At 44.9% G+C, this 17,537-nt stretch overlaps 1 protein-coding gene across 5 annotated transcripts in view; it reads left to right on the top strand.

The window, feature by feature from the left end:
- DENND3 (DENN domain containing 3) overlaps positions 1–17,537 on the top strand; it is a 41,941-nt gene that overhangs the window by 10,436 nt on the left and 13,968 nt on the right. For all 5 annotated transcript variants that reach the window (XM_060277573.1, XM_060277574.1, XM_035125223.2 and 2 more), the window contains 8 exons: positions 2,469–2,588; positions 3,069–3,287; positions 6,907–7,028; positions 7,881–8,036; positions 11,498–11,594; positions 14,388–14,491; positions 14,814–14,992; positions 15,529–16,050. In XM_060277573.1, coding sequence (XP_060133556.1) covers positions 2,469–2,588; positions 3,069–3,287; positions 6,907–7,028; positions 7,881–8,036; positions 11,498–11,594; positions 14,388–14,491; positions 14,814–14,992; positions 15,529–16,050 — 1,519 coding nt within the window. The remainder of the gene's footprint in view (positions 1–2,468; positions 2,589–3,068; positions 3,288–6,906; positions 7,029–7,880; positions 8,037–11,497; positions 11,595–14,387; positions 14,492–14,813; positions 14,993–15,528; positions 16,051–17,537) is intronic.

Genomic DNA, 17,537 nt, shown 5'->3' with positions numbered 1-17,537 from the left:
ATGAGGGGGGAAACTGGGAAATCATGGGAGAGCCAGAGCAGTACCTAGCTGACACGTTATTAGAGAGCATTCCAGACCCTCCATCTCCCAGAACCCGGCGAGCCTTAAAACATAGCTACCAAGTTTTCCCTTTTCTCGTGAGGAAGCCTATTCAGCATAAGGGAAAATCCCTTTAAAAAAGGGATAACTTGGCAGCTATGCCTTAAAAGTAGGAGAGCAAAGAGCTTGAAGACAGAGGGCATGTAGAAGCACCTGTAGAGGAGATAATGATGGCGACTGAGGAAGTGGGAGAGACGGGGGGATGGAGATTCACTCGGGACAACACCATTATCCAACAGCCTGGGTTCCATAGCCTCTCTCTGTAAAGACTGAAATGAAAAAGGACGGTAAGAAACTTCCCCTTGTCTTTATACTTTCCTGGGCAACCAGCCAGGAGCCACTGACACAGGGTGGCTTACAGCAATAAAAAAAAACAACACTTTTGGAATCAGTTAAAACAGATTACAGTCAACAGAATGAAGGGGGGGGCATGTCCTAGAATGCATAGCTCAGTCATCGGAGACTGAGCAGATCAAGAAAATTACACGATGAAGGTGCCTTGACACGAGACAGCAGCAGGCTTGTGTCTGCAAATGCAGGTCACCCCTGTCATTAGCAATAATATGGGGCAGTGGAGTTTCAGTGGAGAGACGATGGAAGCATCTCCCCTCTGCATTCCCTCTCTCCCTCCCATGTTATATTGACTGTAGGGGAGGGAGGGCCTGCAGGGGGGAAATGAGGGTGGGTGAGGGAATGCTTTAGCACTCCCTACCCTGTTCCCCCTTTATAAATATGTAGTCATAAAGTAAGCCATGGCAGGGTTTTTAAGCATTTGAGAAATATAAGACATACCCCGAAAATAAGCCATACTTCCGCGCCGCGGAAACCAACCCCCACAGGCATCTCCACTCACAGAGTCACTCCATGTGGCCGGCACTGCAGGAGCGCGATCAGCTGTGAAGCGGCGCTCCAAGAGCTCCGCTTAACAGCTGATCGCGCTCCCGCCTTGCTGGCTGCATCCCCGCGCTCTGCCTTCTCGTCCACCGCCGTCCCTGCTGCTTCCGTGCTTGCCGCCACCGCTGGGCTCACTGCTTCTTCCTTGCCTGGCCCGGCCAAGGAGCTTGGAGCGCCCTGCAGCGGTGGGCAGAGCGCCTGAGCCAGCGGCCTCCGCCTGGCCCGGCCAAGGACGCCTGCCGCCCCGCCACCCGGAACCGGTGGCTGCTGCAGCGCCGAGCACTCAAGAGAGCCCAGCAGCGCCCTGAGCCAGCACCCTGAGCCATAAAAACCGTACCAGTAATAAAAAAATAAGGCCTTCCACCGAAAGTAAGCCACCCTGTGTGTTTTTTTTAGGGGGAAAAGTCGTTAAAAAGGGGAAACACGGTATCTGCTGCTTTTCCCGCTGAAAATTGCCCGTCCTGCTTCTTTACTGCTACAGTATTTGGCAGTAATCCATGTTTGAAGATTCAGATTCTGTTCCTGTCCTACACATTTCTGTTTTGGGTGTTCCCTGTCTTTTAGGATCTCTATTTCTACTCTGCTTTTAGGACTGCAATGTTTTTCTGCCCATGCTGGGATTTTTAGGTATGGTAGGGAGGAATAATGGAGGTTATCCTCATTTTGCAGGGCATGACATAATAATTCATCGAATATCAATGTGCATTTCTGGTTGTGTTTTTTTTTCCAGTGCAGACTGTAGGAGTTTGCATTCAATCCTCATTCTCTCTCTTTGTCCGGAGTCTGCCTAGGGTCTGGTTTGAGCCTTTGTCAATAGGTATCTGATCACAACAATTTTCAGGGGTTATTCCAGTATTTGGCAATCATGAGAATGCAGAACAGTTCTGTAGTCTCCCCTAGGACCTTTAGTCTATGTGAGAACCTGTCACTGAGTGATGCAATTTAATGAAAGTTCCCTGTTTGTGTTTTAGTGCCCTACCTTGTATTGCAACTGCTCATGATTGTGCTTGAAATAATAATAAACAATGAATATAAGTTCTACAGGAGTTATTAACTAAATCTCATCTTATGTAACACCGGAATTTGCATTTGTCTTTGCGGGTCATCCGCTCAGTAATGCAACCGTTCTTTTCTCTTCCCACCCCCTCTCCCATGAATTAACTTTTCCTTGCTCAGAAAGGGATTAGACTAGACGGCTCATTATCACGGTAGATGTCAGATAAGTTTAATCTATTGTCAATTTCTCCAGTTGCTTTGTTTAGTCCCTTCCTGTAGTAGAGCAAGACAAACACAAAAGCTTGTTCATTTGGACAAAGAAATGTGCTATAATGCTGCAGATCTGTGAGTGTTCTGCATGCAAAACCAGTCTTCTTAGGCCCGTTTTCACTGTTTTTGTTTGTAAAATAAATTGTAGTTGCAGTTTGTGGTTACGACACATAAACTAGCTGAACACCCACCTCTGTTGTTCCTCCTAGATATTTAATATGAAGCCTCTCCAGGTAATATTTCCATCTCAGGAGGATCCTGACAGCCCGCTTATCGATCTGGATCTACACCTTCCCTTCCTATGCTTCAAACCAGAACAGGTGTTACAGGTATAGCATGGCTGTCTTGTTTTAAGCAGGTGGAAACTAGATCCGTGTATAGTTTGTGGGAGTTGCACAGAATTACTTTGTAAGTAATTTCAGCCTAATGCCCTTGTTCTGAATGAGTGAAACGGGCCTCTGGCAGGGAGCATGGGAGAAGACAGCCCATACTTTTAACAACAGGAACACAGCGATCCCTATAACCAGGCAAAGTCTCACCCGCCTTTCCATAGCGAGACCAGGGCATTGACAGGGTCGCCGTAAATACTGAATGCTCGTAGTGGCCGTGAGAGTAAGAAGTCAGAGGAATGTTGCCAGTTCAATTCTCCTTCCATCTTTCTGCTAGATGGGATGTAATAAGAGCTACTGAGATGACTTTTGTAAAGTATGCCAAGCATTTAAAATTTGTTAAATAAATGATAAGGTGCTGTTACGCTGAAGCTCTCCCTATATGGAATTTATGGTGGCCTATTTTCCCTCCCTTTCCAGATCATAACCTGCATTTTAACAGAGCGGAAGATTGTTTTATTTTCCTCTGACTGGGCATTGCTGACGCTCATATCTGAATGCTTCATGATGTACATCCACCCTATTCAGTGGCAGCACACTTTTGTACCCATTCTGTCTCGTCAGATGTTGGATTTTGTCATGGCCCCTACATCCTTCCTCATGGGATGCCACATTGATCACTTTGGAGAGGTTTGCAAGGTCAGCCATGGGTCATTTCCAGTTCTGCTTCTCGGCTCTCACCTATAGGATGTAAAATCCATTCAGAGGTACAGGCAACTCCCCATTTGTGCTGGGGTTGCGTTCTGGGTCATTGCCCACTTGCATGGGATCGGAAAACCATTGAAAAAGCCTGTGAACCTCTTTTTCTACCCCCATTCCACCCTTTTAGTGACGTTCCAGTGATGTCTTTATGACTTTTCCAGCTCACTTCCAGGTATGCTGCTGTGTGCATATCATGCACACCTAACGGTGTCACCTAAAATGGGAGTTGCCTGTGTATTTGTTGCCTGAAAGTTGTACAATATCCTCCATAAATGAGGCGTACCTGTGTCTCCTTTAGATAGGGGTGTTTGAGCATGGGCAATCCAGCCACAGTTAATTGCTGCTAAGTTCAATTGTTTATTGAAGTTCGATTTATTTATTACTTAGCAGCGCTTAACTGAGGAAGGGCTCTGCCTCAATGGTGGGACCTCTGCTTTGCATGCAGAGGGTCCCAACTTCAACCGTCGACGTCTCCAGGAAGGACTGGGAGAGAGACCTCTGCCTGAAACCCTGGAGAGATGCTGCCAGCCAGTGTTGACAATACTGCTGTTGATAGATAAATGGTCTGATGGTGTGAAGCCTCTGCCTGGCTTTCCTGTTTAAAGTATTTATACCTTGCCCTTCAAAAATGTTTCCCAGTGCAGCTTAAAAACAGATAAAATAACAGAAACGCCTCAATACAGTCGAACGATTTCTGTACGTTTATTTCTCTTGCACTCACAAAGTTGTTGTTCTCTAGAAGTTTGTCACATGTCTATTATGTATGGGATCAGAATGAAAATAGGCTCTGGGGCAGGGGTGTCCAAACTTTTTTCCAAAGAGGGCCAGATTTGATGAAGTGAACATGCCTGAGGGCTGTTGACCTTTTTAAAAAGGATTTTACCCCAAAGTTGTTGACCGTTTTTAGAACCACGGGAAGAAGCTGCCTGTGGGGGCCGGATTAAACTGACTGGCGGGCCGGATTAGCCCCCCCCCAACGGACTTTGGACATGCCTGCTCTAGGCCAGGGGTCAGCAGACTTTTTCAGCAGGGGGGCGGTCAACCGTCCCTCAGACCTTCTGAGGGGCCAGACTATATTTTTTGGGGGGGAAAGAACTACAGTGGTACCTCAGGTTGCAGACGATTCAGGTTGCAGACGCTTCAGGTTACAGACTCTGCTAACCCAGAAATAGTACCTTGGGTTAAGAACTTTGCTTCAGGATGAGAACAGAAATCGCACGGCGGCGGCCCAGCAGCAGCGGAAGGCCCCATTAGCTAAAGTGGTACCTCAGGTTAAGAACAGTCCTCCGGAACAAATTAAGTTCTTAACCCGAGGTACCACTGTAATTCCTGTGATTCACAAATAACCCAGAGATGCCTTTTAAATAAAAGCACACATTCTACTTATGTAAAAACACCAGGCAGGGCCCACAAATAACCCAGAGATGCATTTTAAATAAAAGGACACATTTTGTTGTTGTTTAGTCATTTAGTCGTGTCCGACTCTTCGTGACCCCATGGACCATAGCACGCTAGGCACTCCTGTCTTGCACTGCCTCCCGCAGTTTGGTCAAACTCATGTTCGTAGCTTCGAGAACACTGTCCAACCATTTCGTCCTCTGTTGTCCCCTTCTCCTAGTGCCCTCAATCTTTCCCAACATCAGGGTCTTTTCTAGGGAGTCTTCTCTTCTCATGAGGTGGCCAAAGTATTGGAGCCTCAGCTTCACGATCTGTCCTTCCAGGGAGCACTCAGGGCTGTTTTCCTTCAGAATGGAGAGGTTTGATCTTCTTACAGTCCATGGGACTCTCAAGAGTCTCCTCCAGCAACATAATTCAAAAGCATCAATTCTTTGGCGATCAGCCTTCTTCATGGTCCAGCTCTCACTTCCATACATTACTACTGGGAAAACCATAGCTTTAACTATACGGACCTTTGTAGGCAAGGTGACGTCTCTGCTTTTAAAGATGTTGTCTAGGTTTGTCATTGCTTTTCTCCCGAGAAGCAGACATCTTTTAATTTTGTGACTGCTGTCACCATCTGCAGTGATCAAGGAGCCCAGGAAAGTAAAATCTCTCACTGCCTCCATTTCTTCCCCTTCTATTTGCCAGGAGGTGATGGGACCAGTGGCCATGATTTTGTTTTTTTTGATGTTGAGCTTCAGACCATATTTTGCACTCTCCTCTTTCACCCTCATTAAAAGGACACATTTTACTCATCTAAAAACACGCGGATTGCCGGACCATCTGCAGTCCGGATTTAGAAGACGATTGGGCCAGATCTGGTTCCCCGGCCCTAGTCTGCCTACCCATGCTCTAGGGTGTAAACCTTGGGAGACTAGATGTGTCTAAAATGGCTTGTCTGATCAACGTAATCTGTGAACTAATATGAATTAAAATGGAAAATGGTTTATACGAACACATGGTATTATAGATAACTGGGCCCTTTTGAAGAGATTACGCAGTTAATAATATTCCTCATGTATGTAGTGAACCCATTTAATCTGCTTCTTAGCTGTGCTGTAGCTGCAACCCCAGATAACCAACCGAGTGGCAAAGGATGAACTTCTCTGCCGCTGCCCCTACCTCCTGAATGCTGGCCTCTCGCTTGCGCTGCTATTGCCATGATTGCTGTGTAAATCCCCTGACATTTTTCATAATTGCTGCCCCCACCAGTGCAGTCTCAGGTCAGAACCTTTCACAGGGGATTATAAATGCTGGTTCATCTTCCAGGGAACCCTGAGAGATAGCTCATTTCCTGTTTTATAGGGTTGTGGCCGTGTTCTAAAGAATTGGCTCCCGTTGTCAGTCTTCACATCTGAAAGGACTCTTCAGTCTTTTTGGAATGTGTAGGATATTTCCGCACCTGTCCGAGCAGCTCCCCAGCGAGGCTGAGATGGACTGGATGGAAACACAGGAAGCTGCCTTGTGCTGAGCCAGACATTTGCTCCATCTAGCTCAGTGCTGTCTACACTGACTGGCAGTGGTTCTTTGGGGTTTCAGACAGGGGCGTCTCCTGTAGTTGCTGGACATTGAACCAAGACTTTTTGCATGCAAAGTGTGTGCCCAACCACTGATCTCCTCCCCTTGGTTTGAACTGCGTTCTAATATTTTATCCACAGGCAAGATCAATGCTTTTTGTTCATAAATTATTGCTCTGTGACAGGGTGGATTTGATTTAAATCAAATTGATTTAAATCACTAGTCAGTAAGTTTTTTTTTTTTTACAGAAAGACTCATTCTTGCTGGTATAATCTTAATATTATGAAGATGAAGGTTTCATTTTTGGAATAATAAATTTTCAGAGTAGTTTCTACAGTTATATAAAAAAATACAGATTTGGTTGTACTATTAGAAATGCATACACAGGTAATTATGAAATTATTGTGAGGTTTAAAAAATCAGGTTCATTAATTTTAATAGTTCTACTATTGAGTAAAACTTAATTTTAATTGCATTTTATGGGTGGTATTCAGTTATTCCATTGTTAATAGTGTCATAGCTAGCATTTTGCAATGCTTCTTACTGCTTAATTGATATTGTTTTAAATGATGAACCTGTCTGTATCTTAAATAAAAAGGAAGCCGATGACTTAATTCTAGTTAACATCGATAATGGCGATATCGCGCAATCCCAGTCATCGGAAGAGGAGTCTGAAATTCCAGATATCCCACTGGAGGCGGCAAACATCTTCATAGCAAGGTAGAAATAAATGCTAAGGATGAAAAAATGAAATTATTTGGCAAAGACACACGGTGCGATTTTGTGTACCTGCTCATTCTCCTGCTTGCTGAAGCGGTGTGAGGTAGTGAGTTGTGCGGGGGCTGAAGTTATATTCATCCAGTGGGATTAGAAATATGGATTCCTTCAGTGGATTGGAGGACCTGGGGGGGGGGCAACAGGGCGCCTGAATGGTGGCAAGAGGTATGCGTTAATTAAGTTATGCCATTCACCCGAATATACACACAGAGACTGTCGATGGATTTTCTGAAATAAACAAAAACTTTGAACGGCAAAATTCTGATCCAGTATGATAAAGAGTTTGTCTTCCATAATACACCTAATCCCATTTTCTCTTGCGTACTGACACTTGACTGGTTGAGAAAATCCCACCATATATACTCCAAATTCTCTCTTAAGTCTGATTGCTTGTCGAGATAGGCATAGCTTAAGGCCCTTGGATTGCCTTGAAGCCATTCCACTCTGCTTCTCCCCTTCCCACATCCCTGGGGTTATCATTGAGGCTGCGTGAGTTTTTGACTCTTGAGATGATACCTGTCCTGGCACACACACACCCACACACATCTCTCTTGAATGGGGAGTGGTATCCTCAGACTCCCCTCACCCCTCACCAGGGTGGATTTGATTTAAATCAAATTGGTTTTTCAAGTTTGAGTGTTGGGTGGGGAAACCCCAAATTCTCCACCTTCTGGCAGGGAACCACTTTCCCAGTTTGTGGAGGGGTCAAGTACTGACATTTGGGGAAAGCCTAAAAATACACCCCCCCAAACGCTTCAAATTTTAGGGAGTTACGTGTTCTTTTCCCTCCCGCAGGGTTGAAAATCTTCAGCTGCACTACGACCTGGAGCTCTCCCACCTTGCTTCCTGCGCAGACCTTGGTGAAGTTCAGTTGCGAAGGAGGATTTGGCAGCAGAGGCTGAATTCTGAAATTCAGCAGATTACTCTGCAGTTAATAGTCAATATTTTTAGGTAGGTGTTGAAATAACCCTCATGCAGTACATGATCCTGGAACTCTATGCATTAGCACTTTATCTCTCTCTTTTTCTCTCTCTTTCTCTGAGTTTCTGCTGCTCTCTTCTGCACTAAAATGAAGAGTCCCTTGATTCAGTGAAGGAGTAAATGAGGTATTGAATCTGATGCTCAGTTATGGCAGTGTTTCTCCTGGGCATAGGGATGGCTCCAGCAGTTATCTTTCCACAAGGGCCAACCTTGATGCCGAAATCCAGCATCGCTTGAGCTCTGCGACTGCGGCTTTCTCCTGATAGAAGTGCAGAGTGTTTGAGGACCGGGACATTCGCAGGGAAACCCAAATACTTGTTTACAAAGCTATTGTACTACCAACCTTACTGTATGCTTGTGAAACTTGGACCACTTATAAACACCATCTTCAACTTCTCGAACGATTCCATCAATGGTGTCTCCGGAAATTGGGAAGACACTTGGGAAGACAGGCGAACTAATGCCAGTGTACTGGAAGAAGCAAAGATCACCAGTGTTAAAACAATGATTCTTCAAACATCAACTTCGTTGGACTGGTCATGTTGTGCAGATGCCTGATGATTGTCTTCCAAAGCAACTACTCTATTCTGAACTTAAAAATGGAAAGCTTAATGCTGGTGGTCAACAAAAGAGGTTTAAAGATTTTCTCAAGGCAAATCTAAAAAAAATGTAGTATAAACACCAACAATTGGGAAACACTTGCCTGCGAGCGCTCCAATTGGAGAACAGCCTTTACCAAAGGTGGGCTTTGAAGACACACGGACTCAGGACGCAAGGGAGAAACGGGCTAAGTGGAAGGCATGCTTGGCAAACACTCACCGTAATCAACTCCGACCTGGAAATCTATGTCCCCACTGTGGAAGGACGTGTGGATCCAGAATTGGCCTCCACAGTCATTTATGGACTGATTGTTAAAACCATGTTTATGGAAGACAGTCTTACTCAGCTACGAGGGATCGCCAAAGAAGAAAGAAGATGGTTGGCTGTTGTGAGAGCAAGATGCTGGACTAAATGGGCTTCCATTCTGATGCATCAGGGCTCCTTTGAAGTTCATAGTGAATGTTAATTACTCTAAATTACGTTAGATGTACTTTTACACTGCCTGCCTGGCTGGAAAGTGCATCACATTACTCATCAGACTTGCAGCTGGTTGGAGGGGGGCCACTGCAAACAATTCAGTGAGTAATGAAGCCCCCCAGGCTTCCAGGACTTAGTCTTGAGGACAGAATCATTGTTAAGAGAAAGGGATTACATGCTTGGAGCCAAGGACCATTTTATGCTGAGCTTTCAAGTGGGTTTTTGGCTGTTGTTGTTGTTGTTTAGTCGTTTAGTCGTGTCCGACTCTTCATGACCCCATGGACCATAGCACGCCAGGCACTCCTGTCTTGCACTGCCTCCCGTAGTTTGGTCAAACTCATGTTCGTAGCTTCGAGAACACTGTCCAACCATCTTGTCCTCTGTCGTCCCCTTCTCCTAGTGCCCTCAATCTTTCCCAACATCAGGGTCTTTTCCAAGGATTCTTCTCTTCTCATGAGGTGGCCAAAGTATTGGAGCCTCAGCTTCACGATCTGTCCTTCCAGGGAGCACTCAGGGCTGATTTCCTTCAGAATGGATAGGTTTGATCTTCTTGCAGTCCATGGGACTCTCAAGAGTCTCTTCCAGCACCATAATTCAAAAGCATCAATTCTTCGGCGATCAGCCTTCTTTATGGTCCAGCTCTCACTTCCATACATCACTACTGGGATGTTTTGGCTGTTGACTCTGTGTTAAATCATTGTAATGTGGCGATTGAGGGTGGGTGGAATTCAAATAAGTTTTACTTTGAATAGACCTACTGGATGGGCTTCAATTAAGTTGATGTGTGCACGGAATGAGGTCTATTCATGTAGCAGGACTCCCTCCCCCCTGTCCCCCCCATCTGCTCGGGGGGGGGGGGGGAGTTGACTGTGCCTAAATAAGGTTAACGGTCCACCTGGATTTTGGCACTCATTTGACATTTTCCTTTGTACCCATGCAGCTGTGACATTTCCTGATGCCTTGCTAATTTTAACCGTGGTTAAAATAAATGAGAGCACCCTACAAGTTTGTGTTCTCCCTTCTGCTCAGTTCCCCCCCCCTTCCAGGATTAACTATGGGGTTGCAAAGGCTGCTGACCATAGCTTGCTTCCAATGAGAACTAGAAATGCGCTTGAGTTGTTTTTAATGGTCACTTCAGTGCAGACACGATTCTGCCCTGTGGTCACTGCTGAAAAGTTAGCGGAGTTTCGGTGGAAGAAGATGAGTCGGTGTGAAAAGAGATCAATAAATGTTGCGTCTACCCAAGGTCATAATAACAGTTGAGCATCATTGTGGTTGCTTTTTTTTTTTTTAAAAGAGAGCGAACAGAATTAGAATTTGGAACCTGGGGGAAAAACGCTAGGGATGTCTTTTTCAAAACTGCAATATTAATTCACTGCACATAATTGGTACCCCTAGCACCATAGACAGGCGTACCAATACTCAAGGGGAATGATTGCTGCGTTTATAAATATTTGAGCCACTGCTTTATATGAAGAGGTAAAGTGTTACAGTGCTAAAGCCAGTCAACATTCTGTCAATGGGCATGAGATTTTTGTTTCGTCCTTTTCTTCCAACTTTCCCTTTGTTCTTCTTTTCCAGTAGTGTCTTTCCTTTCTTCTACTGCTTTATGCGCCAGAACCCAGGACCAAGAAAAATACAAATGTGAAGCGTTTGTTGCTTGCGAATCAGGATATGTGTGTTTGCAATAATTAACAATAAGGTATTGCTTGCAGACCATCTTGCTGTAATAGCCACTAGGGCAGAAAGGGGTTAGACTGATTTGCAGAACACCAGTCATTGGCTTCAGCTATTATGCACAAGAATGATCCTTCATGTGTATCAGTTTCCTAAACCTTTTTGTGTGTGCATGTTCTGCGCCCCGAAATGCATTTCAAAATATGTCGAAGCGTGCTGTCCGATTGGGAGCTGTGTTCTGATCCACAAGCAAGTTAGGGAGTGTCGGGCCAGTTTGGTTCCCTGAGATAGCTCAGTCAGTACAGCAGGAGACTTTTAATCTCAGGGTTGTGGGTTCAAGTCCCAAGTCAGGCAAAAAGATTCTTATATTGCAGGGGGTTGGGCTAGATGACCCACAGGATCCCTCCCAGGTCTACACTTCTATGATTCTGTGAAAAGTGGCCCAGACAAATTCCTTCTCCACCCCTAGCTTGTACACTTCCATGACACATGCCTTCCCCCCGTGTCATTTATATGTGGTGGATGCTCTGTGCTGTATTAGATGTGTTGCTGAAGGCTTGCAGATTACAATAGAATTAAGGGGGTGGGTGGGTTTAATGATTCCACCTAAAGAAATGGGCACAATTAATAAGGGCCTTTATTCATTATTGATTTTGATGATTTTGTTTTACTAATAGGGAGGTGAAAGATCATCTGAATTATGAGCACAGAGTATTTAATAGTGAAGAATTTATGAAAACGAGAGCAGTGTGTGACCAGCAGTTTTACAAAAAGGTAAATCTTCAGAACTGATTTGTATCATTTTGTCACTCAATATTATAAGTAGAGTTTTAAAGAATTCAGGTATTTTAGATGTGGCCTGTAGCTTTCCTTCACAAGTGTTCTTTTATGGGAAGTACATGAATTCAATGTTGTTGTTTTTAAAGCCATTTAGCTTCTAGCTGTTTATTCATTCCTTTGGTCTTACCTGTGCAGCTCGGTTGAAAGAAGGATTTCATCTTTTGGCATAAAAAGGTAAAGGAAAAGGGGCCCCTGACCATCAGGTCCAGTCGTGTCCGACTCTGGGGTTGCGGCGCTCATCTCGCTCTATAGGCCAAGGGAGCCGGCGTTTGTCCGCATGTGGCCAGCATGACAAAGCTGCTTCTGTAATGGGAGAACCTTGACTAAAATCACTGGAAAGGTCAGCTCCCTGATTCCTTCTTCTGCCCTGGAAGAGCCTGGACTATGGCATCTGTTGCCAAGGACCAGGAAACTGCCATGAATACCTCAGTGGTAGCTGGTGGACCCTGGACCTGGTAGGGTGAATTTGTCGGGCTCAGAACGCCCCACAAATTCACCCTAGGCAGTGTTAGTGGACTGTTAAAAGCTGCCACCCACAACTGATAATAGGCACTTCCTCAGCCTTCCAGACCTATGGAAAAAGATCATTTCCCTCACCCAGTATATTCACTTTTAGGCCAATTCCCAGATTATGAAATAATGTGGTGGGATATTACTTGGTCTAGGATCCGGGAGACCACGCAGCCATGAAGTTCACTGCAAGATCTTGGGCCAAACACTGGGTTTGGCCCTAAATATCTACCCCACAGGTTTGTTGTGAGGAGAATGTGGGGAAATGAAAGACCATAAATATAAAACAAGAGGGGAGATCTCCAGTCTTTCTGCCCCTGATTCTGAAGGGAGTGGGGGAGGCTAGGTTTGGAATAACACGAGAACAAAAACTCAAGCATGACTAAATCTGTATCAGTTAAATCTCTTTTAACATGACTAAATCTGTATCAGTTATTTGTTTAAACATGCCGTTCTAAGCTGTGAGATTGTCACATTTTGGTCTCAAGTGCATACGGACAAGTTGTGAAACTTACCCAATGCCAATAATTTTAACAAGGGTCCAAATTTGAGGGGCCTCTTTGGAGCTTGTGTCCGATCCAAATGCCCCCCCCCCGCCACCACCTTTCCCCCATCCCTCAACTCCATAGGTCCTGGTCATCCATTGAACATAAGCCACCAGGGTTGTTTTGGAAATGGATAACAAGAGTTTTCAGGGTGTCTCGTCAACATCCCTGAAGTGAAATTGTTCCCGTGACGAAATTCAGGCAACTGCAACCGTTGTGAAGCCAATATCCCATGTTGATACCATGCCACCTAGTGGATGAATGCTGCTAAAAAGGCACATAGAGAATAAACAGAATTAGAAAAGAAGGAATCCCCCCCTTTCAGTTTTTCAGCCGTTGCATCGAAAGAGGGCAACAGCTCTGCCTTTTTACAATCACGTGTCTGTGTTGCTTTTCCACAATTTTGGCCAGCGTGCCAGCTTCGCCTCTTCTTGGAGGAGGCAAATCTGGCTGTTGTCACGTCCTGGTTGAACTTTTGCAATTTGCTCTATGTGACCGCAATAGCGGCTTCTCCTCACATGAACCCACCCAGACCCTGTGATCATCATCTGAGGCCCTTCTTTGTGTGCCTCCTCTGTGAGAGGTCTGGAGGGTGGCAGCACGAGAACCGGGCCCTTTCTGCACTGGCTTCCCACTTGTGGAATGCTCTCCCCAGGAAGGAGATTTGAAAGCTGCATATATATATATATGTTAAACTATTTGTTTAAAATGTGGTCGTTCCCCCCCCTTGAGACAGAGGGCCATACTGCCTTGTTTGGCACCTCATCCCTCAGCAAGGTCCATACTTAGCGAGCTCTGACTAAATTTATCATTGAGCACCATTATGCAGTTCACTCTGTGGCCCTGATCCCTGAGTTTGAGCACATGACTGCTCCCAGGGAGAAGATCCTGTTGTTGTTGTTGTTGTTGTTGTTGTTGTTAAAAAGTTGCAGCGGCAGCTTGGAGAAGCAATGGGTGTGATTAAGAGCAAAAAGTAAAAAGGGGAAAAAAGAGCAAAAAGAAAAACGAACGCAGCATTTGGAAGTTTCTTTTCTTATTTCTTTTTATTTGTATTTTTACAAACTAATAATCATAAATAAATAAGAACAAAAATGTGCACCCCACCACCCCACAATACCATTCCGTTGTAACTATCCAACCTCCCAAAATTCCAACACCTCCTGCGATGGTTTGACCCCATTCCGTTTTAACAGTACAAATTCTACAAACACCATATTCCCCATCTTACCTTAACGGCACATGTTAATTTATAATTAATAGCTATATCCCACACCTCTTTGCACCATTCTTCCATTTTATATTCTGCTCGCCCCTTCCACTTCCTAGCTATAAAGATTTGCGCAGCTTGTCAATAAATTTGTGAGCGAGTCCTTCATGGCCTGTGAACCTACTACCCCATCATAAATTGATAATAATGCTACCTCTGGGCTTTCGGTCAGAGCATTGGGAAGTTTCTTAGGTACGGTAAATGCTACTCCCCTTCCCCTCACAAAACCGTGTTTTGCCCTGAAAAACACAACAGGTGAACTTCTGGTGTGAAGCACTAATTGTAAGTGTGCAGACATACAAGTCCAGCTTTAAGGGGACCCTTCGGGGACGTTTCATGTCAGTGAATAGCTAGCCCTTTAAATATGTCAAGATAATAATGTCGCTTTCCTGTTACGCTTTGCAGGTGCTGGAAACCTATATGTTTCACTTTTTCCTTAAAGCTCGCCTTAACAGAAGGATGGATGCCTTTGCTCGCCTAGAGCTGAGCACTGAAGCTGAGATAGACAGGTGAAGAAGCCTTTTCACTATTTATATAGCGGCTGCATGGCAAAAGACCCCTTTTCTACTCCACCGAACACATGGCTTTTTTTCCTTTATTTTTGGGGAAGTTTTGCTACAGAAGCATGATTTAAAATAATCTTTGAAATCCCTTGGCCCACTTCATCAAATAATAATACGGGTTGGTAACTGCCTTTGGGTTTGTGAAACGCAGCTGCCGCAAGGGCGGAAAGTTTGCTGGATGCTGTGTGTGTGTGTGTGTTTGTGTATATATATATATATATATATATATATATATATATATATATATATATGATGTTGTTATCTGTAGGTTAACTTCAGTACTCAGCCCAAGGAGGCCAACCATGGAAAAAGTAATTTCAAGAAGGTTTAATCCTCAGTACATGATGAGCAGGCGAATGGGATTGAGTTTGCCTAATCTGCAAGAGATCGCGCCAAAGGATGGCCCGACAAGGAATTCCTCTCTTCGGCGTTTAGACATGAAGCAAGGTGAGAAGAGAACTTAACTGGGCTGCTGTAGTTGTTTCTCTTCTTATTCCAGTGTAAATGAAAAAGATAAGATAAATGTCAAATACAGCCCCCCCCCCTCTTGAACTACATTCTGAAGACCAATCCATGGTTAGGGAAAGGTTGTCAGGTCTCAGAATCCAATTTCGTCCTACTGCAAAGCGCTAGGCCGTTACTTTTGCCAGTCTCCTTACAATCATTTTCAGAAGAGTAAACATAAGCAAGCCTTCCTAGAAGGGGCATTGAAACCAGAGTGGGACAGGCGCAACAATAGTCAATGGCCTATTGCTTCCTAAATTAATCTTATTTTTTATTATTTGCACATTGCCCATCTGAGTGGGTTGTCCCAGCCACTCGAGGTAGCATCCAACAAATATAAAAGCATAATAAAACATCAAACATTTAAAAAAAACTTCCGTATACAGGGCTGCCTTCAGATGCCTTCTAAAAGTTGTATAATTATTTTTATTTAGTTGCATTTGTTTTAGTTGTATGCAATTGTTTGTTACCTTTTCTAGCTACGAGATCAACCTCTAAGTCAGTGACTACTTTCAAGATCCCAGAAATCCACTTTCCTCTTCTGAGCCAGTGTGTCTTTTCTTACTACCTTGATTTTTATACTCATCTCACCAGAGCTATAAATATTTCATCTCCCGATAACTCTGCGCTTCTGGCAAGGTATTTCTACCTCCGGGGACTTATTGGTTTGATGCAAGGAAAGCTTCTGAATGCGCTTTTGGACTTCCAGAACCTTTATAAGACAGACATAAGGATATTTCCCACAGACCTTGTGAGGAAAGTGGTGGAAAACCTTCCTCCTTCTGAACGTTCCCAAGCGGATCAGAAGCCAGAGCTGAAGAGGCTGATAAGTCAAGTGATGGATAACCAAAGGGAAATAAGCAAAGTAGACGACCGTGTGAAAAAATTCCAGTTGCCGAAAACGCACATGCAGCTGGATGACTTTGTGAAGCGCGTTCAAGAATCTGGCATTGTCAAAGACACAGACACGATTCATCGGCTGTTTGATGCACTGACAGTAGGTAAGTGGGGAAAAATATGCTCGAATGCAGTTGTTTTCATCAGAATTTTTCATGCCTATGTTTTTTCCTTCCTCGAAGATTGCTCTTTCTGTTGACATAAAACATGTTCATTCCCCGATACGTTTGTTGCTGCGAAGGAGATGCTGGCAAAGCTAACTACACCAGCAAGGTAAAGGGCCCCTGACCATCAGGTCCAGTCGTGTCCGACTCTGGGGTTGTGGTACTGTACCATAAACATGGGGCACGGGTGGCGCTGTGGTCTAAACCACTGAGCCTCTTGGGCTTGCCGATTGGAAGGTTGGCAGTTCGAATCCCCACAATGGGGTGAGCTCCCGTTGCCCGGTCCCAGCTCCTGCCAACCTAGCAGTTCGAAAGCACACCAGTGCAAGTAGATAAATGGGTACCGCTGCAGCAGGAAGGTAAACAGTGTTTCCATGCGCTCTGGTTTCCATCACGGTGTGCCATTGCGCCAGAAGCGGTTTAGACATACTGGCCACATGGCCCAGAAAAACTATCTGCGGACAAACGCCACCTCCCTCAGCCTGAAAGCGAGATGAGCGCCGCAACCCCATAGTCACCTTGGATTGGACTTAACCATCCAGGGGTCCTTTACCTTTACCCTTACCTGCTATAAACACAACACTCCTCACTAGACTAGAGCCTAGATCTCAAATCTCTTGCTTGATCATACAGATCCACGGTGATATGTAGGTTTTAACGTGAGCCAAGACTTCACAATTGGGGTGAGATTCTCCTCGTGATGTAGAAGCCCATTGCCTACCAAGTGATTGCATGCATCCTGCAACCAATAGCCACTAAGCAAATATTGATCTGCATCAACCTGTTCTTAGTTCTCCATTGCTAGCCTGTTACATAGTGTCTGAGATTATTATTGCAGTGCAGAGAACAACATTAGTAATAATCGCTGATCACTGGTTGGATTCATATTCAGTTGTAATTTTGCTCCCATAGAATTGGAAGAGTTGGAAGAGACCAGGAGAGTCATCTAGTCAAACCCCCTGCAATGCAGGGATCTTTTGCCCCATGTGGGGCTCGAACCCACAACCCTGAGATTCCCATGCTTTACTGACTGAGATATCTCACCTTCTCTTCGTATTTCGGTGTTCTTATTATTCCTTATAGGGATAATGACTTTTACAGTCATACCTCACGTTACGTCTGCTTCAGGTTGAGTGTTTTCATCTTGCGTCCCGCGGCAACCCGGAAATACCGGAATGGGTTACTTCCGGGTTTCGCCGCTCGTGCATGTGCAGAAGTGCCAAACCACGCTTTGCGCATGCGCAGAAGTGCCAAATCATGCTGTGCACCTGCGCAGACGCCGCACTTCGAGTTGCAGGCTTTTCACGTTGCGGGCAGGCCTCCGGAACGGATCCCATCCATAACACGAGGTACCACTGTACTGTGTTTGCCCTAGTCCTGCATCCGTAGCTTAATAATGGTAGGAATGAAACGAGGCCAGTCTTGTT

This window comes from Zootoca vivipara, chromosome 8 (assembly GCF_963506605.1).
Source record: "Zootoca vivipara chromosome 8, rZooViv1.1, whole genome shotgun sequence".
Classification (NCBI taxonomy): Eukaryota; Metazoa; Chordata; class Lepidosauria; order Squamata; family Lacertidae; genus Zootoca; species Zootoca vivipara.
Note: the sequence above shows the minus strand (reverse complement) of the source record. Positions and strands in the feature narration are given on the sequence as shown.